The sequence below is a fragment of the Echinops telfairi genome, unplaced genomic scaffold (genome assembly GCF_000313985.2).
Source record: "Echinops telfairi isolate 266 unplaced genomic scaffold, ASM31398v2 ScPeMD7_2186;HRSCAF=2738, whole genome shotgun sequence".
Classification (NCBI taxonomy): Eukaryota; Metazoa; Chordata; class Mammalia; order Afrosoricida; family Tenrecidae; genus Echinops; species Echinops telfairi.
In genome coordinates, this window is record NW_022106084.1 from 10148643 (window position 1) to 10173209 (window position 24567).

The 24567-nt window shown below is 38.5% G+C and overlaps 1 protein-coding gene across 1 annotated transcript in view; it reads right to left on the reverse strand.

Annotated features, from left to right (window-relative positions):
* INPP4B (inositol polyphosphate-4-phosphatase type II B) overlaps positions 1-24567 on the reverse strand; it is a 459089-nt gene that overhangs the window by 53159 nt on the left and 381363 nt on the right. Inside the window, exons 18-19 of the mRNA XM_045293549.1 lie at positions 14256-14368; positions 9941-10095 (exon numbers count right to left, since the gene is read on the reverse strand). Coding sequence (XP_045149484.1) covers positions 9941-10095; positions 14256-14368 — 268 coding nt within the window. The remainder of the gene's footprint in view (positions 1-9940; positions 10096-14255; positions 14369-24567) is intronic.

Sequence of the window (24567 nt, forward strand, 5' to 3'; positions counted from 1 at the left end):
AAGCAAATGTTTTGAGAATGATGATGGCAACAAGTGTACAAATGTGCTTGACACAATGAATGTATGTATGGATTGTGATAAGAGTTGTACGAGCCTCCAATAAAATGATTTAAAAAAGAAAGAAAGAAATACAAAGTCAAGGATGGCCAATATAGCTGTCTTCAAGAGGACGTTATTCTAATATGCTGAGGGATTAAAAATCATACTAGTAACTTGTATGTGCATGTGCAAAATATATGATTACATATTGGGACTGAGTGGAATACAATGCTGTAATGCGGAATAAGGGAAGGGAACTGCTTCACTACATGGTTAGAGAAAAGTAGTGTTTATGATTATGATGTTTCCCCCTTCTAATAATCTAATACATATATGCTTTCACTGTTTCTCACCCCTATTTTGTTGTTATATAAGCCTACTACTAATTTTTAAAATGTCATATGCATTCTAAAAAAAAAGAGTTATGATCTCAGAAACCCACAGGGTCAGTTCTACTCTGTCCCAAAGGATTGCTATGAGTCGGAATCAATGAGCAGTGAGGGGCTAGTGATAATTTTCTGATCACAAGGAAGTGGTCTGCCACTCGTTAGAGTACTTTTCATCAACATTGTTTTAACTTAGACCAGATTGCATTAGACAATATCCTGCTTAGACTCCTAATTGGTGGTATTGGGCTAGATGTTAGAATAATGTAAACAAAATTCTTGTTAAAAGCAGAATTAGAATGCTTCTATGAGAGGGTTACCAGAGGATTGTGAGCATTCCGCTGTCAGAGAAGATTTTGATAATTTGTTGGCAGTATGTTGAGTTGAGTAGTTTTCCATTCATTCTCACATGTTAGGATGCATACAGCAAGCATGGTGAGTGCACCCAGTCCTGGTTACTATTGCCCAGGGCAAGGTGAAAATAAATGTTCAGGTGGCACTTGTGGGAAACATTACTAGGTTGTTCAATAAAAGAGTGAAATTTGGGAAGTAAATTTATATGGGAACCAAATGTCTCGCTAGTTTTTAAGTGTTGAAAGCAGGTACAATATGATACAGCATATCCTTTTTGCTCCACATCCCTCCGAATGGTTCATTACAATTTGTTTCCCGGTTGCACGTTATGGAGGGTTAGCGATATGAGGCTACATCCACGCGTTTCCTTGGCTCTCATACCTCAGTTTTCCTTTGTAGGGGCATCAATGGACTTTTCATAACTAGTGTCCAAATATCCTTCAGGCCAGAGATACCTGAATCTCAGACTTGTTGAAAGCGAGGAAACATTTCCCATGCTGTGCCCCTGCTATACCGCTATTCTGAGTGCAGTGCGTCGGATTAGTAATTGCCAGTAGGCTTTCTTCCCTTCTTCCTTCCTTCCTTGCTGGAAGTTTCCTTCTCTTGTCTAAGTGGCGCTCTGCCTCCTTCCTTGCTAAAATGCCTCATATCCTGTGTCAGGGTCCTGGCAAAACCCTAAACTTCTCTATCCAACCCAAGGAACTCCTTATTGTATTCTTCACGCTTACCTTTAACATTCTTCTTTTAATATGTTTTTTAAAAGAAACTACTATTACTGTGACACTTTTCCTGCCAGGTTTAAAAATATATATATTTTTAGTGTTGTTTGGGTGAAAATTTACAGTTTTCCATTAACATGATAGACTGACCACCATCATGTTGATTCCAGTTCATAGCAACTCATAGACCCGCAGTCATTACATGCTATGCCTCTTCATTAAATTGCAATTATGTGCAAAACCCCAATATATGAAACACATTGAAAAGGAGGAATAGCATAGTGGGAATCAGGATAGCCAATAAATATTTAAATAGATATTTAATGCCATTTATATAATTCAAAAAGCCCTGATTTCACCATGAGCTAGATATGGGTTGCTAGCCTCAAGGTCATCAGTTCAAGTTCACCAGCTGCTCCATGAGAGAATGCTGAGGCTCTCTGCTTCTATAAAGATTTATAGTCTTAGAAACTCCATTAAGTGTTGCTATGACTTAGATATATTTATATCTATAGCTATCTATCAACACATATATCTAACCTATATAAAAATCAATAATTAAATATACACATATACCTATACTTATACATACCTATGCATAGAGGTCTACTTATATGTATATTTGTATATATAAAAGAAGTAAGCATTTGGGACATATGGATAAGCAAGAACACATTGTTGGCTGTGTTATATAAATTAGTATAGCTATTTTAAAGAATTCTTTGGTAGCATTTAGTAAAATTTAAAATATAAATATATTACCTTCCATTCCATTCATGGGTTTATACTAGAGAAACTGTATTTGAACTTATGGATTTACATATCAGAATAGCAATTATATTACTGCTTATGATAGCAAAATATCAGAAACAAATTTTAAAAGTTAATAAGAATATAGATACATTATGATTTGTTCATAAAGCAATACAGCTATTAAAAGGAGTCTCAATCTAATCTAACAACATAGAGCTCAAATTAATAACATCAGCTGAAAAAGCAGGTTGCTTATGGTGACACATTGTGATACTGTTCATGTAATAATAGTTGATAAATAAGATGAACAACTCTAGAATAAAGCACTGTAATGTTTTTACTTGAGAATTTCCTCAATCTCCTTTTCTGCTTAATTAACTCCCACTCCTTCTCCCACATATTTCCAATGCTACCTCCCCAAGCGCAACACTGGACCACAATGAATTCTTTCTACTCTGGAATATTAGAACAATTAGTACTTGTTAGGGGTGTGACAACCAGAAACCTCTTAAACGTCATCTGTCTGCTGCCAGGACCTCATATAAGACCTTTACTGTAATAATGCTTATTATATCACACTAGATGGACTATTAGTTATTATGAGATGTTTTTATCCTTTGTTTACTATATTACTCTGCCATAATATATATTCAAGTAGTTACTTTTGACTTTGAAAGTGATGGTGACAAATTCCCACTAATGATATATTTGCCCATGCCATCTCCTAAAATTCAGCTTCTGCCCTATCATTTATTCGATATACTATTCACCAAAAGAGTCTGTGGGCATTCAGTAATTGAACACTCACAGGCTCCACCGGCGGAGTGCTGAAGGGTTGCTCTCTCGGGAGTCCACAGATCAATGCGTACCCACGGCCCCATGCTCAGCAGCTGTCACACTCCCCAGAAGCTATCCGTAAGACTCCGGCACTATTTTTAAACCTTCCAGCGCATAGTTATTGAGAAATAACTTAAAGCTTGTGATGGCTAATTGTTTGTGCCAATTTTGTTAGGATATGATACCAGGTAATCCAATCAAACTTTAATCTACATGCTGCTGTAAAAGTTAGGTTACACATGTGATTAGCATAAATAATCAGTTGACTGAAAATTAAGAGACTACTGTCCATACTGTGGATGGACCTTGTCCAATCACTTGAAGAGTTTAAAAGAAAATCTGAAGTTTCACAGAGAAAAGGAAATCCTACACCATTTCTCCCCATAACTTGCCTGACTCCCACCGAATCACTTGAACACAAACCATGAAATATCTTTGTATTTATATAAATTATAGGTGTAGATGTATGTCTGTATATGCTTACATTGGGGCATATTCAAAAAGTTCAGGGAAGACCCATATTATTATTTAAAAGTATCCACGGATTTCAAAAATCTTTTGCACCAAAAACAGACTCATACCAGCTTGTTCTAACAGGGTCTAATGGACAGGACTGAAGACCTAAGACTAGTTTGAGGAGCGCCCCTGTCCAAGTAACATGAATGCTGCTCAACTTAGAGCAAGACCAGACATCCAATACGCGATGAGATGTGGGTGGAAGAATGGTGAAGCATTGATGCTTTACAAAGGTTTCTGGAGGCAATGCCCAAAGGAGTCAGAAGTGAAGAGATGGATCACTCCTTCGGAGAACGGACTAGAAAATACTGAAGAGGAAGCCTGCAGTGGCAGACTATCAACATCAATTGAGAAAACAAGTATTCTTGGCCATGCCCTACTCTGAGAGAACCAACCACAACAGCGGATATAATCACCAATACCACAGATATTTCAATCAGTTCAGCTTACCCAATTCTGACTTAAAAAATCCAATTTGAGGAAAGCTTCCTGCTCAATGGATGATGATCTGCCCAGCTCAGCACAAGGTTGTGGGTTGGAGCCCCCCCGCCCCCCACCCCGAGGTGCCACCGCAGAAGAAACATTTCATAATCTGTTTCTAAGAGGCACACTTCTGCTTTGAAATACTGGGGGTTTGCGTGAGCCAGAATCAGCTCAAAGTCAACTGTTTGTTATTTTGCAAACAATAAACATTATACAAGAAAAAGGAATTAGAACTCAAAACACTATTTGTTCTAGTAAAATGTGAATGACAATACACCTTCTCCTTATTTATCAGCTGTCTTATTATATGTGATTTTTCATTTATAACTATAGCAAAAAATCTACTATCTAAATATTTTTATGTTATTCTATATGGCCGTCAGTCATGAATGCCCAGCTGCACAGTAATGCTGACTGTGATGGGTAAGGCTATGTTTCAACTTGGTGGGCCATGACTCTTGGCGGTTTAGCAGTAATATAGTGACATCATCAGGTGGTTCTATAATGATGCAATTTGACTTTTATGCAATATAGTCATCTTTCATTTTGTGGTATGATATAGTCATCTTTATTTTTGCATAAACCCAATTTTCATAAAGTCACTTAGTCTTTAGAAGCTAAGCATTTCAATTGTTTCACATAATTATTTGACGATTCCTCCAAATGAGAACATATACTATGTCCTAGAAGTTGAAAGCTCTTTGGATTCTCTAGCAAGAAATGTCTGTTGATAGTTCATTTCCAGGTGTCTTGTTAAAGATACTGACTCCAACACGGTCTCTAAGGAAGTGGACTGATTGCAGTGTGCTTCACTCCACCTTCAGTTAAAGTAAGAACAATCTACATAGGGCCAGCTTTTGTACAATTATTACCAACTTTTTAAGATTCGTGTTATTCTATCTGGCTTCATTACTACCATTTTTCAAAGAAAAGTACTGAAGCAGCAAAATGAGCACACCAGATGTTCTCAAAGGGAGGAGATAACATGTAGTGATACAGGGAAAGTGGTTTACAATTATACTGCTCTCCACCCATGCATTCCTTTCAAGAGCCAATGGAAAGTTTCAATGACCTGTATACAATGCTTATTTTTCTCTTTAATATTTGGAATAGGACATAATCTTAAGTAATAGCCACTCTTGTCTGAAAATAGCACTCAAACAAAAATATAGAAAAACAAACTGAAGTGGGAAACAAAGGGAAGAAATTCTTTTATTTCAACATTTGCGTGAGTCCCACTAGGACATGAGTCATGATAAATAAAAAAACTTTGGTAACATTAATTGATTAAGAGTCACTTATTTCCCAAGATAATTTTTTCTCCTTAGCTTCTTTATGGTACAAGATGAGAACATTGTGTATAATGGTACAAGATGAGAATATTATGTATAAAAATTTTTAAAAATTCTATAAGGATAATTTGATATGGTCATAAAAATGAAACTCTGATCAAATTAAATGGTTATGGTTCTATATCCCAGGGGTAGACTGCATAGTTAAACTTATTCTGATTCACCTTACTGATATATGAGCCCCCTTAATATTTAGGAGAATTCATAGAACAAAAGAGCCCTGGAGGGCTAGTGGGGGCTGCTAACTGCCTTGGGAGAAGTTCAGCCCGAAGAAGCCAGGATGATGAGACTTCATCTCAAGCACTCTGAAGATGCTATCAGGAGAGACAAGTCCCTGAAAAAGAACATCATGCATTGAAGGGCATGGAAAATGAGGAAGACCCAGAAGAAGCTGGCCTCACACCATGATTGCAACAATGGCCTCAAATCTCACGTCAATTGTGAGGGTGGGGCAGGACTGGCCAGTGCTCTGTTCTGTTGTTCAGAGGGTCCATATGAGTTGGAAATAATTTGACAGCCCCTATCAACAATAACTAAGCTATTCCAACACTGCTGGCCCCTGGGGAACAGACTTTCTTGTGGTGATGATTTTACAACTCTTCTAGATGGGATTGAACTATTGAATTGAATGATATGTAAATGATATGCTAATAATAAAACAGTTTAAACATGGTGAGATACTATATTGTATGCCTAGATACAATGATGAACATGTCAGACAGAGATGGACTTTATGAATGTATATGCTAGGGTAGGTTTTGCGCTCCACGTTTTGTAGAAAATGGGTAATTATTTTGGTCTTGTGCACACCTCTTGAATTCCTAAAAGTAGGTCATTTTTACATAGCTTATATAATATGTTAACCAAGAACTTTGACCTAATAATTCCATGAACAAATCGTTTTAGACAATACTATTTTAACCATATAATACAAAAAAAATACCATTAAAATATAACTACTGCCAAGTGCCATCAAGTGGACTCTTACTCAGGGTGAGCCCCTATGTGTGAGAACTGTGATACTTCGGGTTTTCAGTGGCTGATTTTTCAGCTTTAGATTGCCAGGCCTTGCTTCTGAGGTACCTCTGGGCAGATTCAAACCTCCATCCTCTCAGTGAGTAGCTAAGCTACTTTCGTTAGCTCTTTGCATCTTCCTGGGACTCCAAAATATAAATGTTCCAGCTAGTTTGAGTTTGTTCTGCTTCACAGCAACTTTAAGTCAAGCAGAATAAAACACTGCCGAATCACACACTGTCCTCACAAGCATTCCCGTGCCGGGGCCTTTGTCAATGCACTCCACTGATGGTCATCCTCTCGGTCACGGACCATTTTACCAAGCATGCTATTCTTTTCAGGGACATCACTCAAAAACTCACTGCCTTCAAGTTGGTTTCAACTTATAGTGACCCTGTAGGTCCTGGCAGAACTGCCTTTGCAGGTTTGTGAGACTGGGACTCTTTAAAGGAGTAGAAAGCCTCATCTATCTCCCATGAAGTGGCTGGTAGTTTCAAACTGCTGACCTGGTGGTTAGCGGTCCAATGCATAACTACACACTAGGGTTGTCTCCAATACTTTCTAGTTGCGTAATCTTTGCCAAAACACTCTCTAGAGCACATTTCTTATTATTTTTATGAGATAGAGGATTTAACTAAACCTCTAAGGTAAGCTTTCAGATTCTATGGTTATTTGGAAGACTTTGCAGTATCTATATTAATATCTAAAAATATTTATGAGAAGACACTTATCTTGGCTTACTTTAATGACCAAATAGAATCCATTCATAATCAGGAAAGTATTTGTAAATAAATGTAGACTTGTAAAAAAGCATTTAATGAGCATTTTAACTTAAATATATATATAACACTGAATTTGAAACTTAATTAACGGGGGTTGCCAGAAGACATTATTTTAATATATGATATTAGAGTTAAGTCTCATCCCATGTAGTCATAATCATAAAATTTCATAATTAACTCTTTCACCCTACCTGGAATATTAGGTACTAACACCATAGTCCTTGATATGCACTTTTTATTAATTTAACAGACAGACTGTGATTAAACCACCAGCTGCCATTGACTTGATTGTGACTCAGGGCAAACCCCTGTGTCATGGAAAACTCAGCTCCAGAGGACTTTCACAGGCTGATTATGGAGAACTCAATTGTCAGGCGTTCCTCCAGCTTCTTTCCGAGTGAACTTAGCCTCCAGAATTCTGGGTCATAGGCAAGGACTTTAAATATTTGTACCGTTCAAGGACTCCTTTTAGCAGCGGTTCTCAACCTGTGGGTCGCGACACCTTTGGGGGTCAAACGACCCTTTCACAGGGGTCACCTGATTCATAACAGTAGCAAAATGACAGTTATGAAGTAGCAATGACAATAATTTTATGGTTAGGTGGGTCACCACCACATGAGGAACTGTATTAAAGGGTCACGGCATTAGGAAGGTTGAGAACCACTGCTTTATAGGAAGGAGCTTTAAAAACGTTCAATTATTTTAAAATGTATTTCTACAAACCTTTTTGAGGATTCTTTGTATTGTAATAAGTGCTAACCATTTTTTTTAACATGGGCCAATTCATTTAATCTTCAAGACACTCTTAAGTTATTATTATTATCATTATCTCTGTTTTACAGATGAAGAAACTGAAGAATCACTTAAGAGGTAAACTAATTTATCTAAGTAATTAATAGGTAGTAAATGCTAACTTGCTCATAGCTAGTAAGTGGCGCATAACATAAATTCAAACTCAGATCTGCTGGCTTACAAATCCATCTCCTTTCACTCTGCTCTGATGCCCGTGCTTTTAAATCTGGGGACTTGTTAAAAACAAAACACATTTTATTTTCCTTGAGTACATACAGACATACACACAGAGACTCACATACATATATAAAATAACTCAAAGGATAAATGAAAAATGTTAAATTTACTAAAATAACACTATAACCAGAGTAGTGGGTGTATGGAAATTAATACCTATAGTGTTTTTAGATCCAATTTCTAGCACTTTATTTTAACGACTACTAAATAATAAAACTCTCATACACATCACATAAATGTGTCATGAGCAAATGTGCCATGGAAAATAATGTTAGTCCTGAACGCCAAAGTAAAGGGTTTTATAGGTTAACATGTATGTAATAAACAATCTTTCCTTGCCAGTATATCAGAGTTCTCTACCTTTCCCTTAAATAAATAAACAGCAATTTCATAATCCAGAATGTTTACCAGGTCTCTCTGGCCTGTGATACCAGGTGCCTTTATTGTCCTCACAAAGCACCTTGTGCCATCATCTGCCACCTTTGTATGAACATGTGAAGGTGTTCTACTAGGATTCTAAATGGTCTCTCTCTTAATGCTGAGAGATATATTTTGAAGGAATGTTTTTTTCTTTCTAGCAACCCAAATATGGCTGAGATGTTCATGTCAGACTTCTTAACACATCCTCTTACATTTATCAAAATTAGGCCCCAAATCCACTGCACAATGAAAATGCCAAGAGACATGAAATGGGGTAAAATGGAAGACTTCAGAAACTTTCATTAATCAAAATTAGGCCCCAAATCCACTGCACAATGAAAATGCCAAGAGACATGAGATGGGGTAAAATAGAAGACTTCAGAAACCGCTCATTAGCAGGGAAACAGAGAGGTATAGAATGAAGGCGGGCAGGCGCTAATGTTTCCACTGCAAACTACAGGCACTGAAAGGAAAGAAAGCCAGGTAAAAGCAGCCCCTCTCTCTCCCAACAGGACATTCCTTTCTGGGCCCAGGGGTCTGTCCCATGGTTCCTGGTGTGCTTCTGAGTGAGTCTTTATGGCAGAGAGACAATTTCCCTTCACATTTTAATTAACGTGTGTCCTTGCTGACAGACATTGCGAATGAGGCACTTTTCCCTACCATTATGGCTTACACTTTAGCTTTAATTACCGTGGCAATGAATCAAGAATCATGACTTCAGGCACAGCATCTTAAATGTCTGCAGAGTAACAATTTTTATTTGCTATTTTAAAGTGCCAGAGTCATCCCATCTTTATGATGAGTGATGTGAACATAAGTTTAGGAAGGAGGACGCTGGACCCAAAGACCCTGCAGGCCAGCGGAGAATTGATCGGCTATCTGGTGCCACTTGGAAAGGCTTTGTCTTGACAATGACTTACGTTTTCATTTTGTACAATATCATAAGAAACCTTTCAAGGGAATGCGCTGTCTAACCATGCTTAAACAAAGTGCCCAGAACCCTTATAAGTAGGGTCCAAATGAGTTCCTGAAATAAATCTTTCAAAAATACTGTCCAAATCGATCCACATTTTCTTTTATTGCCTCGGAGGAGTAGGAGGAGGACTGAAAATCCTCTTTCATGCCTGAGGTCTAAAGCCATGGAAAAGCAATGAAAGTACCAAAGATGCAGTACATCAGTAACACGTGTAAAATGCTGAAAGCAAGCAAACAGAAAATGACGTCACAATGGAAAGAGATGACAACATGTGGAATACCTTCTCATACAATCCAGGGCCCGGATAAAGAAGTCCTTGTGCAGCTGGTGCTCATCTCTCAAGACGGAACACTGCTCCAGCGTCACCGACATGGAGGTCCTGTCTTTGGCACTTTTACAGCAAGTGAAACGAATGCCGTTGAGCTTGCGACAAATCTGTAACACACACACACACACACTTTCATGTTTTCTTTCCAGGGCCGGCCTCCTGAGTTAAACACTTACAATACTTCTCGGCTGCCCCCAATATGGCTTTGTTTAATGCTGATGTATAAGGCACATGGTTTTATCAAAATGTCAAGACGTTACCTTCTCATTTCAAAAGCCAGTGGGGGAAATTTCACTTACTGAATGGTGTTTGGTAAAGTATAGGGGACCTGGGGTGGTGCAGACACTTGTTTGCTTAGCTGTTAGCTGAAAGATTGGCGGTTCAAGTCTACCTACAAGGCGTCTGGAAGCGAGTCTTGGTGATCTCCTTCTGCAAAGTCAGCCCTTGAAAACTCTTTGGAGAAGTTTTGGATTCTGATACACCTGGTCACGATGCATTTCAGCGAACTCAAAGACAAATGCCTTCACAATAATGTATCTCTAGGACAGGAGACAGGCCCCCTGAGGAGGTGCCCTGTGCACAGCGGATGACAACTAAAACCACAGCCAGGGAGCAACAACTCAATTGTGTTGGGATTTTTTAAAATTAGCGCTCCCTGGAGAGAGCACTTGATTTTAATTCTTACTTAATAGCTAACATCTTCTCATTTTATATTGGAGATCTTTGCTAGTCTTGGCTTTATACTATAAAATTTTACGTATCCATATCCTGACAGGGCAGCAGGTAAAGAAACCATTTGTTGATTCTAATAATGACAAATAAAAATATAAAATTTAGAGATTCTATTCTATATGTATTGTGTACCACGTAAGAAATTGCTAAGGAGTTGCTTATAGGGGCCTCTCTTATTACCTTCACATGAGCCTTAATGGAAGGTATAATTGTTTTCAGTTTACAGATGAACATTGGAGGCTTAAATAGGTTATGTCATTACACAGTGTGCAACAGAGCCAGGGTTTCAATGTCAATCTAGTGAATTCACAGAGCAAGTCTTCAGCTTCTGTTGTGCTCTATCACTGTGAGTCGTCTACACCGACTGCCATCAAGTGGATTCTGACTCACAGTGACCCTGAATAGGGTTTCTGAGGTTATACATCTTTAAAGGAGCCAATAGCTTCAACTTTCTTTTGGGGAGCAGCTGTGGGTTTAAACCGCCAACCTTGAAGTTAGCAGTCTAACAACACTTACTTGACAGCATCATAGGACCTCTTACGACAGTCATTCTTGCTACAGTTGTCTGATTTCATCATAGCAAGAATCACTGAGCAGAAATACTCTCTTTTCTTCTTGAGTGATCATCAATAGGTGACTCATTCTACTCCTTTCCCATCCTTAACCAACCCCGAATAAGTTTCATAACTTATATGAATAAGCAACTTGAGTACCAACAAAACTAATCAAAGTATGTTAGAAATAAAATTAATCTTATACAGTAAAAAGTCAAAAGAGATTCGCTGTCATTGAGTTGATTCTGACTCATAGCCCTCCAAAGGGTAGAACTGGCCTGCAGGTTTCCCAGGCTGCAATTCCTTATGGGAGGAGAAAGCCTCCTCTTTATCCTGAAGTAGGGCTGGTGGTTTCGAACTGCCAATCTTGAGGTCAGCAGCCCAATGCACAACCCACTACATGAACAAGACTCCTTGATATAGTAAAATTACTACTTTATTATATGCTATCAAGGACTTATCAGTTACCTGGCTTGAGGAGAGTATATAATAAACCTTTTCTTCCAAGGGTTGATACCATGTTTCATTGTGACTCTGACATTTAAACTAAGATATACAATGACTTATTAATTAAGGCCTTTGACAGTTTCTCAATTTGGCAATATAAATGACTAGAGAAATGTAGTAACAGGAATTCATCACAAACTCTTTTTCATATAGAACATTCTAATCATTTTGAATAAACATTATTTTAGAGAATTTCAGATAAAATAATAAAGATAATAGACATCAATAGCTATGGGATTTTTAAAGGAATTAATTTCTTTTCAATTGTCACATATTCCTTTACAGATATTTAATTTTACAAAGAATAAATTGGACTGGTAGGACGGTGCTGTAGGTGATGAATGTAGGGTTCTGAGCTCCAAGTTCAGTACTAGGAGTTGATTCTGACTCACAGTGACTCAACAGGACAGGGCGAACTGCCCAGGGGTGGGGGTGAAGTAGGGAAGGGAGGTTCCTAAGAGTGTAATCGTCATGGGATGAGAAAGCCTCCACTTTCTCTGAGTGGGTCCTGGTTTCAAATTGCTGACTTTGAGGTTTGCTGCCCTGCTCAGCACCCAGCATGTCACCAGCACTCCTTATTAGGCCAGGATAGGATTTTTATATTTTTATTGCCATAATTCTTTTGAAATGGAATCAGAAATGGATTTAATATAGTTGATTGGCATCAACCCTCTTTATAGTCTCTTTTTCAGTGTTTAAATCCCATCAAAGAAAAACCAAAGAGCTTCATATTCTTCATGTAAAATGAAAAACATTTATTAAAGAGATTAAAGAGAAGAAAACAAAATCGTCACATAAATACAAACGTTTGGTAAAATTACCAAAGGAATTTCTCCTTGTTTTCATTGCAAAATATTTTAAGGGTCTTGGTTTATACAGGTGATCTCTAAACTTAGGTAGCAGCTTAAGAGGACCCTGCCAGTAGTAAAGTAATATTCCTATATAATGCCGAGTTTACACAGAATGGGTATTGTGTTAACATCGAGTGGTGAGGAAGCCATATATGATCATGATGTATGATTCAGAAAAATATTTTTTAAATATATGATACTTATGGAAGACTATTTATATACATTCACCTAGGGACAGTGCAACTAAGAAAAATATGCATCCGTGTGCACACACGCACATCCTTTCTTTGCCTGTTGGCCGCTACACATCATGCATGCGATGGATTATACCTGCTTTCCTGGGTTGCCTCGGTGTATGGAAACAACCGTCCTGCTATCATCTTATCCACAAAAGAGCAAAAATTACTTGCGACCTGCCTTTCAGAATTTTTTTTTTTTTTGAGAATTAACAACCACGGTAGCCTTTGAAGATACAAAGAGCATCCACACAGGGGAAAGAACTCTGAAAGCCCGCCTTTATGTAATGCCATATGCGGCTCAATGGGACTGTGTAAATGCTCATCCTGAAAGCAATGTCTCATATTGTTACCTTTGATGTTCTTTCCTGGGGCTGCAGGAGGGCATGGAGGGAAAGGAAAGCACCGTTCCTACACTGTGCTTCTGGCAAATTATTTTATATAGTCTCACGGTAAATTATCCATTCCTCTTTCCAGAAGAGATTAAGTGAGACTGTATTATACAGGAAGCACTGGCAATAGGGTAGAAGGTGCTATTTTATACACCATTGATAAAGAATGAATACAATATGCCATGCAATTTGTTAACCTGGATTGCAAATTACATGAGCCACACTGTTCTGTAACTGCACACCTGGCATTCATTGTTCACGTCCCCAATATATTCCTTCCATAATGAAAAGATCCTTTACCAATGAAAGGATCTTTCGGTCTGAATGTTTGCATAATTCATAGCTTCATGTAAACTCTGCCGAAATGGTTTCCAGAAAAACAAAATTATCCCCTTCCCTCAAAACAAGCAAACAATAAACAAAACAAAAACCCTCTTCGCTCCTTTGGAAGCCTGAGGTGAGAAAGCCCGCAGCCCTTAATCCCCGGAGGGTGGCATTAAACAAGAGACAACCATCTATATCATGGTTCGTTACTCTAGGAGAAATCCGTCAGCAATAAATTCTATGCCCATATCTAAATTAACAAACACAGTTAAAAGCTTGTTAATGAAACAGTCTGTCTAGAAGCCCTGCCGGGGCTGTAAGTCAGAGGTTTGATAACCACACCCTGTTGAAACCATCTGCCTGTAGAGTTGAGAGCGTCAGTTCAAAATCATTGTTGATAATGAAGACGGTCATTGCAACAGACACTATCAAGAAACTCTCCTTTAAATCTCAGACCCTCCCAGGATTTACAAGACCAACCAATGGGTAAGCCTTCTTGTACTCTGGTATACGGATAGAACTAGCTACCACCCTGAAATGCCTCATTCCCTGGATTATGGGGGTTGATACCTAGTACCCACAATGCAAAGCATAGGCCCTGCATCATGGATACATTACAGAGCTTGCTGGCCACCCTCCTGGCAGGGGACATGATTTGGCATGAGTCCTACCGTTGCAGCCAGCCACATGATCTCTACGTTCTTTCGTTTTTTGGCTTGGATATTTTGATGGAGATTTTCTAGTAATCCTTTCAAGTCATTTTGTTCTTGAAAATGTGAAATGTCTGGAACAAAAATAGGTAGAGGGGGGAAAAAAAGAAACTATTAATATCATGTTGCCCGTAGCGTGCTCCTCAACCTATTTGCAAACGCAGCTTCCATAACAACAAATGCCCTTTGGAGGAGAGGGACCAGATGCCCATCACACTCATTTATCTTCAGAGTACACAAGGAGTTAAGTTCTGTACCCTTAGCCAAATGGTTACCAGCTTGAACCTGCTCAGAAGTACCTTGGATGACCGATCTGGTGAACTGCTTCTGAAAGTCCTATGGAGCGCTTCCCCTCCGCACACATGAGGTAAAAATGGATCAGAATCAACTGATGGCAAATGGCGACAGCAGTTTTATTCTTGACTGACTAAAATGCGCGAATCTCCCTTGTGTCCCAGTCTCGGTCCCCATAGTTCAGTGGATCATACATTTACTGTTTTACCCACAATGGAAAACTTTTTGGCAAAGATAATGACTGCTGCCTCACCCCAACCAAAGAACCAAACATGGATGGCATATCATGGAAATAGATGAGCCTAAATATTTAGGGGATGGAAAGTTCTGTCAAAAAAAAAAAAAAAAAGGAAAAAGTCACTTTCTATAGAACAGAATTTCCCAAACTTACTCCTATTGTCATTTTGAACTGAGCAATTCTTTGTTGTGGACATGGTTGTGTGTATTGTAGCAGTTCAGAAGCAATGCTTGTATCTTCTAATCATACACCAGTGATACCCATAATCTTCTCTTGACCATCAAAAATGTCTCTAGATATTACCTGATGTCCCCTTGATGGAAAAATACATGATGTTTAAGAATCTCTCTATAAAGAAGCACAGGTGTGACATGGCATGGTGGGGAGTGTAAGAATCAACACAGGGAGAAAATATTTTGGTAAAAACAAATGAATCTCACTATAGGCTAGTCAATTCCAACAAATAGGCAGGGAACAGGAAATGGCATTGCCTGCTCTACACGCTCATGAGTAAAACAAAAATGACATTAATTTTATATTAGGACAGAATTGTCCAGGACAGTTGGCAAGATACGAGTTAAAGCGGAAGATGATTATGGAAATAAACAGGCTTCCTAAGAGAGAGATTGTGTTAGTGCTATGGAGCATTTAAACCAAGGGATGAAGAATGTCTGAGAATTTTGACTGCAACTGAAGACAAAGAAGACATACATAAGATCAACAGTCTATATTTGGATTACTCAGCTACACAGTTGAAATGGATGACACTTTTCTGATTCAGAGCACACTCAAAAATTGACACAAATAAGCTGCAACAGTGATGAGGCTTTGTACTTTCAAAAATATCTCAGATGACCCATTTCAGCAAAAATAAAGTATCTGAGTAGTTTTTGATTTAATTCCAGATTAGAGAAAACTTCCAAAAGGACTATATCAGAAATCAATGTCTACCAACGGATGGAAGTGGTTGGCAAAGTGGAAATATCTATTTAAAACAAGTATGTGTCATGACCACAAAATACAGGAAGGATGTAGAAAACACAGTGTCTCTGGGTAATACAAAGGGCTTGCCCTGGACTACTAATCTAAACATTGGCAATTCAAACCCATCCAAAATTACACCCTGAAAAAAAAAAGGCCTGATGTTCTGTGTTCAAAGAAAACCTAATCGTTTAGTTCTAACACAAAGGGCTCCCAGGAGATAGAATCAACTTGACAGCATGGTGGGACTCTGGTTTGGGTTTCTGGTGTAAAATCCAGACATGTGTCCTCTAGTAGTGGAGAAGAGGAGCCCATGAATGGGTTACACATTGAGTTTCTAACTGCAAAGCCAGCTCTTTGAAACCACCACCTGCTCTTCAGGAGAAAGATGTGGCTTCCTATAAAGAGTGACGTCTCAGAAACCCGCAGGGAGCGTTCTACCCTGTCCTGCATGGTCCCTAGGAGCCACAATTGACTGGGTGGAAGTCAGTTGAGTAGGAGGTAATATTCGAATTATTCACAAAAATTATGCAAGATCCTACTTCAATTGTTGATAAAAGGAGAAATCATGAAAAATCAAATTCCTACTATATAATTATGCGTGGTCCTCATAAGAAAATGAATGTTTAACTAAAGGTATCTCATTTCTGGGTTGGAATCTCTTCACCGTACAGGCAATAACAGGACACAGCCCCAAACTAAAGGGATCAGAGCAGATTATGGCCTGCCTTGAAGAGGTTCAAAACCAACCCTTACTTTCAAGGAAAGGGAGGGTAGCGATGAGACTTTTACATTGATATTTTGAGCAAGTCAATTCTACCACTACTGCTGGTAATGCTGATAAATGGCAACCTAAACAAGTCAGGGCAATTACTAAATCAGAATGAGAAGGAGCCTTTAAAAATCATACAGAGAGATGTTGACCTAGGAAGTTGCCATGGTATTAAGAAAACAATAATCAGCATAAAGCATGTATCTGTTTAGGTAATGTTTTGTGCAGGTTTGTTTGTGTCAGTCTGTGTGCACGCACATAGGCTAGCTTCTCAAAATATGCACACATAGGCAGACAGAATAATCTACTTAGATGTGAATGGTGATTGTATTTTGGTTGCATAATTTAAAGTGATTTGCAAATTTTAAAAATATCATACGAGCCACTTATCAATGAGCATGTATTGCTTTAAAAGTCTAAAATTATCTATGGAGCAAGGGTGAAGGAGACTGCATAAGAGTGACCCAAATGTTGGTGTGAGGAGCCTATTTGCATAGTTGGATAGAAACAGACATTTCAGTCACAGAGGGAAGCAGAGGGAGGCCTATGATCAAAATCAGGAAGATGAAACCAGGGGCCCTGGAGGAGGCGTGGTCAATTCAATGACAATAGGTGGGCCCCTCAGCGTGTTTTGAAGACGTCATGGGTGGTGGATGCGGAGTGCATTTGAGTTGGTGGAGAAGGTAGCTGTAAAGGCACGGAAGTGTGAGTCAGTCCTGCAGGAACAAGCAGCTTCTTTTGCCCATTTGCATCCCTCAGAAATGATATGTAAAATAGACACGATATGCCAAAGAAATTCTAACCCCCGTTTCCCATAGCATACCTTTTAGAAGGAAGCAAAAGAAACTAGAACTGTAATCAATGTACTTTGGTAGTAATATGCAGGTAATGTGCATATGAATGCTGTGGGGCAGTGCTACTCTTGTCACAAGGGATCGCTATGAGTCCAGATCAAGTCAATGACACCTAGTGACAAAGACTAGGAAAGAGAGCGGGGGCGGGGGCCTGGAGGAATAAATATCTGTTCCTGATATAACTGTAAACATTTATTTCCTATAAAATTCTCCAATTGGGTATGATTCCAAAGTATTGTTATTTTGTGACCTGCTTATTGTTTGTTTGAAATATATATACAGTGAACCCTCGCCACTTCGCGCTTCAACTTCCGCAGCTTCACTCTATCGCGGTTTTTGCGTAACAGCGCATGCTCTGTCATTACTGCCACTGATTGGCTCATACTGAACACGCTTGATGTCATAAATAATATAATAAATAATAAATGATAATTGTAACGTCCAAAATGTTTTACTGTATTTTCCCTTTTTCGTTTAATAAATTGGGTAATATGAGTGTAATGGTGACTAAAGGGTGTTTTTTCATGTTCTCTATGCTCTAACTATGAAAATATTTGATTTACAAATAAGGAATCCTACTTTGCGGAATTTCATTTATCACGGTAGGGTCTAGAACCGATTAACCGTGATAAACGAGGGTTCACTGTATCTCCAGGGAAATTGTTTCTAATGCTTACTCTACCTGTGCTGTGATGTGTGGGATTGGAAAAGATGCTTAACCCTTTGTCACTATGTCCTCAACTGCAAAATGAGGACCAGAACCCTGTCGTGCTTCATGAACTTGTAGTGGAAAACAATGACGACAACTCTTGTCAGAGGAGCCTGTGATATTAAACCTATGTCAATTCTGAAGAGCAGAGGAAGGCATTAGTCAATTGTGTGGAAAAGTTCATAGTCTTTGAGGCAAAGGATAGAATTTCTTCAAAGTAGAGAACATTCTTTCACACACACAGGCAGACTTATTGATCACACGACAAACCTCGTAACTGGTCTCTTTTCAACACTACCCCGAAGAAAGAGAAAAACTAATATGAGGTATTCTTTCAAGCTTTTTATTATAAAATGATCATCAGTTTTACATTCCATACATCAAATAATACATTTTGACGAGTCTCATTCATACAGGCCTCTCAATCCAACATCACTCCCCCACGCCATGTTTCCTACTTCTACTCCTCCGGCTCATCTTTGTCCTCAAGCAAATATTGCCCACTTGATCTTACATGGCTGGTTATTCTAAAGTATTCATTGCTCCCCTATAGAACCATCCATTGTTTGGCTGAAAATTGAGCCAAGGGGAGTGAGTACAGTTTCAGAAACTAAGGGTGCCGTAGGACCACCATTACTCTTGGTTCCACCAGCCTGCATCTGGCCAGGAAGCCTGGTATCTTTTATGACTTTGAATTTTGTTCCAAGTAAGGTCTCTCAACAAGAAAAGTTATGACTATGATACTGACTGGAGTCCAAGGCAAGGTGCTGACAAGTGACTTCTCAACTGATTGGATCATGATGGCAATGAGATCAGAGCGATGGCTGCATACCCCCATGGTCAGAAGACTGTACTCAGCCACAAATTGGTCTAAAATGGAATGGTAATGACAGCTACCAGAAACTGGTCCAAAATGAAATGGGACTGACAGCTAATCGACCAGTGTTCAGTCCACCCATTTCCCATTCTGTAGCCAGCTCACAAATTACATGGGATCCATCATATCCACTTTGAAGGTAAGCATTATACTTCCACCCCCTTCAAATCAGGACTCGTTCAGAATGGGCATCTGGATGTGTGCCACACAGAAGGCAGCTTTGCCCTTGGCAATGATTTCAAGGGTATGGTAGGGCTTGAGCTGCACTTGGTGCAGTGAAGCTCTGGATTCTGGAAACAGGAAGAAGGGGAGCATTTTTTAAAAACATTTATCACTTTGGTCAAGTAGGAGATTGAGCATGGGGTAACTGAAGATGGTATTCTTAAATTATGACGGGATAAGATATAGTATTAAATCAACACTGAAAGCAGCGGATTAAGGAAATATCTATTTATATTTATGTTTAATTTTGTATTTGCATTCATATTCATATTTAATACACAGATACAAACATATCTTGTGGAGTCACTGGACCAATCTTGAAGCTCACCCCATCACTGGAATTTCCAGTTTGTTAATCAACACTTAAAAAGATAGTTTAAAACATTGTGAGTCAGAGTTTGTGTTACTTCCAAGAAAAAAAAGTATTTATGTATATTTATATATGTATTTTTAATGTTGGCAAGTCGTATGTTAAAAGATGTATCATTGGCATGTTGTCATTGTTATGTGGCAATGAGTAGGTTCCTACCCACAGTGAAGCTATGTACAACAGAAAGATACACTGTTCAGTCCTGCGCCATCCTCACAATGTTGTTGGCATAAAGGTAGGGAGAAGTTGATAAGCAGACATGAAATCCCATCTTTTAATGTGAAAAATTCCAAAGAGTATGGGGGTCTATATTAAAACCACCAGTGTAGAAGTAATAGATTTTCTATTCTCCAGAAATATTTTTACTTGTTACAGAGGTAAGGAAAACACAAACAAGTGAAAATATTTCTGGCGAACAGAAAATCAATCACTTCCATATTGATGGCTTTAATATATAACCCCAGACTCTTCGGATTTCTTATATTAAAAAATGGAGTCTGGTTATCTCGACTCAGTGCAGGCTAGTGACTGTCTTGACTAAGGAACTCCCACTGATGTGATGCTGGTGACTTTGAACGCCAGGGCAGACAGGACTGTGACCTTCTGCCAGATCCTTCTGGCGCTTCACCACCTGCATTCTCCCATTTGGGATGTTGTACATACGAACCCAGTCACGATGCTGTCAAAAGCCCAAGTCACAGGAGGTCATGTTTGGTGTACCAGCCAACAGTCAAGGATGGGCCCAGCCTAGTAGTCACCAAGGCCCAGCATGTGAATGAAGAATCCTTTAGAAGGATTCTTTAGTCCCTAGCCATTTCCTTTTCAACCCCTGGACATAATGGGGCAAGCACAAACCCTTCCCATTTGTCTTATATGAATGACGAATCCATCAAATATGGGAGAATAATAGATATGTTTTTAATTTTTCTTTACAGTTTGTTATTAATAATAAACAACCATAACAAATACAATATAAGCAACTTAAATGGGCTTGTACTGGTAAATATGAAAAAGTAACACCTAAATTACAGTGCATTCATGGGTCACTTTGTTAATACTATATTCTGTGATATAAAACCTATTCTCTAATTCATTCTGAAACAATTACAGTTAAATGTAATTGTTAAATGTAATCAAGCCAATGCAATTAGATGAAAGTCGTTGAGATGTCTTAAAATTGAAATTATGTTCTTTCAGATGCTGTAAAATCTTGAAAAACCATAAAAGACAAAGTCCTCTGAAACCAGTTTAATTTAAATTATATTTTCAATTAAATTTTGAAGATGAAAGAAGCATTATAAGAAATCAAATCTCGTGCTAACAACTTGATCAGAGCTGAGTGATATTTTTGACTTTCATCTTTTTCTTTTTAGTTTTGAAGTAACATAACCCACGGCTAAGAAACCAAAGCAAATTTGAAAAAAAAAAAAGAAAATTGATTTTTAAAATACGTTGAATTTGATATATCCAAACACTTTTGAAATGTTTAATATTATAAACTTTCAATGAATGCACACAATCTAGCACATTAGGTACCACGGGACTTGGTATGTTAGGAGAAGAGCTGAATGAAAACATATTGATCTTTTCACATGTTTTCATGACTTAAGAAATCACTCATCATTTGATTTCAGAAACTTCCTACAATTTAAAGTCATGCCAAAGGGCTAAGAGGAGGTTGTAGTTAGATGACTTTTAAACATGAGAACTCTAGTCTTCTCAAAGTACCTGAAGAGTCGATAGAAATGAATGAGTAAAGAAGACTGAATTAAGGATTTGTATAATCTACAGATTCTTAATTTAATCTTCTTTTACATGAAGTTGAACTGCCTGGACAACTATCTATACTTGCATCCACGTGGTGTAAGTCCTGGTCCTGAAGAGTAGTAGTTGGCTACCTTCTTTCTTCTCGCACATTCATGAAGTCATTATATATTTCTGCAGTAGAAACAACGTCCCTGAATTTTATTCGGACAATATAAGCAGCATGAAAAGGGAGGTTGAGAACATATTATAGACATGAAGATGTCTGAAAGCCAAAGGAAAAATGAATTTCTCAAAAGTAAGGACCAAAACAAAAAGCAGCATGTAACCTTCCAGGGCTTCACCTCCCTCTTGTTCACCAGCCAGGCTTTCAATGAAATACACCAAGGCCACATGGCAGCCCTGGAATCTACCTTGGAGGTAGATTCAAAATTAAACCTCGCACAAAGGGAAGGACGCAAAGTACAACAGATAAAGGTGGCTGAGAAACCTGCGTCTTTCTCTAGCAGACATTTTTCTGCCTTACCTCTTTAGGCTGCTAGATGCTAGTGCGAAAGCGCTCTGACATATTTCATAGGATACACAATCAAATCACACTCTTACCTCAGGTGTCAGTAAAAGCATGAGGTAATTTTTAAACCCATCTATTACTAAGGTTCAATAATAAAAGGATTATGGGAATAAAACTGGTTTGGAAATTTCCAAATGATAAAACAAAAAGCGGATAATAAGTTTTTTTTTAATCTATTCACATAAATCAGGTTTTTGTAGTTTGGGTTGTTTGTTTTTTTTCCCAGCCTAAAGTGACCTCTAATTTGGCAACCTGGAATGTTTATTCAACAGCAACAAAATGCTTGACTAGTATGTTATCAGAGCTCTTTTTCCCTGATCTATCTTGAAAAGCTGACTTTACATTTTCCGTTTTTCTCCTTTATCTAATTTCCAAGGAGAGTTTTGCTTCATATGGAGTTTTGCAATACAGACGAGGGGAAACAAAGCAATAAAAGTGGAAGACAGGTAGACTGGAATAAAACAAAATGCTTTGCGTTGTGGTTTTGAGAGAAGAAGAGATAAAGAAAAAGTATCCATTTGTAGGCCACTGGACATCCCCTTACAGAAGGGTCTCGGGTAGGAGGCAAGCCAGTCAGGATGCAATGTAGCAAGGATGAAACATACAACTTTCCTCTAGTTCCTAAATGCTTCCTCCCCGCCCACCCACTATCATTATCCCAATTCTACCTTACAAATCTGGCTAGACCAGAGGAGGTGCACTGGTACAGATAGGAACTGGAAACACAGGGAATCCAGGGCGGATGATCCCTTCAGGACCAGTGGTGTGAGTGGCGATACTGGGAGCTTAGAGTGAGGGTGGGTTGGAAAGAAGGAAGCAATTACAAGGATCTGCATGTGACCTCCTCCCTGCAGGAAGGACAACAGAAAAGTGGGTGAAGGGAGATGTCATTATCTTATCCATCTTGTAACATTCACAAGTACAATGCGACATCTTATTGTCACAGAAACTGACACTAGAAATATTAACTTCCTTTGCCTGGTGAGATAATGGTAGAATATACTTTGAATTACAAAACATATATATTAATCATTCTCATATAGCTGACAATGAAACAAAACATCAAGTGACTCATCTAAGTGAATTTCTTTTGAATTCATGCCTTTTTATTTTGTTCCATGATGTCCTGACTCACTAAACTGGTAACCGAGAGGCCAGCCAATTTTAGGTGAGAGTATAGAAATCTAGAATGCAAGACTTAAGCATTTGTAGAGAGGAGAGCCCCACTGAGAATGAGAAACTGGAGGAACATGTAAGGCTGAACGCCAGACCAGACGTCTAAGCTTGTATCTGCACAGCAGAAAGCCAGAGAGAGCTGGCGAGATTAGATGGGCCCAGTCTCTGAGGCGCACGGATAAGAGAGGTTGTCCGGATCGATGCTTGATTGCCAGGCTCTTGTGGATGCATAGACGCATGTTTGTGTCTGGGTCTCTAGCCAGCAGCATCCTTTGTGTTCACTCATTCCCCGAGCCTACAAGTTAATGGACAGGAAAAGCCTATGCCTACCGTTTCACCTACAGAATGAAAATTAAAATTGAACCTTGTTTTGTATCACTTTTCATTTCAAAAGAGACAGAGACGTATAGGGAGAGAAGCTAATAAAAAAGAAATTATTTTCTTTTTTTTCCAACACTGAGACCATTACAATATTCGGGAGTGCATCAGTGAAGAATTGAGACTCAATTTGTTATGACAAAGATAAGGTCAGTAAAAGAGAGGAACAGATTCAAGGAAATGGATTGACACCGTGCCTGCAGCAATGGACTCAAATACAGTGATTCTGAGGATGACGCAGGATTAGCATTTCGTTCCATTATGCAGAGGTACACTGTGAGTTGGAACTGATCTGGCAGCAGCTAACAACAATAACCAAAATTATAAACAGAAAAGAAAAGCGTGTTGCTGAAATATTCAAATATTTTAAGCTTACAATTTGAAATTTAAAATGTCAAAAAACTCTTCCACATTAATGCTGAAGCACCATGATAACAGTGGAACAACCACTCAATTGAGAGTCAGAAAACATGCCATTTTGTTCTTATTCTTCCACTAACTAGGTGTCTGCATTTCCTGCAGGGTAGAATCTGGACCCCAAATACTCTGTATCAAATGAGAATAATAAAATTTCCAGCATATCTTGAGGTTGTTTTGAGAAGCATTTATTTAGCATGATTGCTAGGGGCTATTTTATGTAATGTGGGGAGGGGGCCTCATATAGAATAGAAAAATTTATTTTGAACAAAGTAAGCTCAGCCATGATAGACATAAGACAACCTGTTATGAACCATGGACTAACCAATTGCCTGTTTCGGTAAATATTGTTCTATGAGAACACAGGCATGCCCATTTGGTTACATATTGTGTATGGCTGTTCTGGGGCTATAATGGCAGAGTTGCATAGTTGCCATAGAGATTATAAGGGTTGTAAAATGTTATAAAGGGCAATTCAGTCCTTCGTGGAAAAAAAAGCTTGCTAACCATGCTAAAGCTCAGAATTTTTAATAGGTGACGACGCGTTTTAAAAAATAAATTGACTATGCAATTCTTTTAGCACCCAACCACTATTAATAGAAAGAGAGAGCCTTGGAGTAGCCTAACAGAGCATTTCCAATATCCAATAG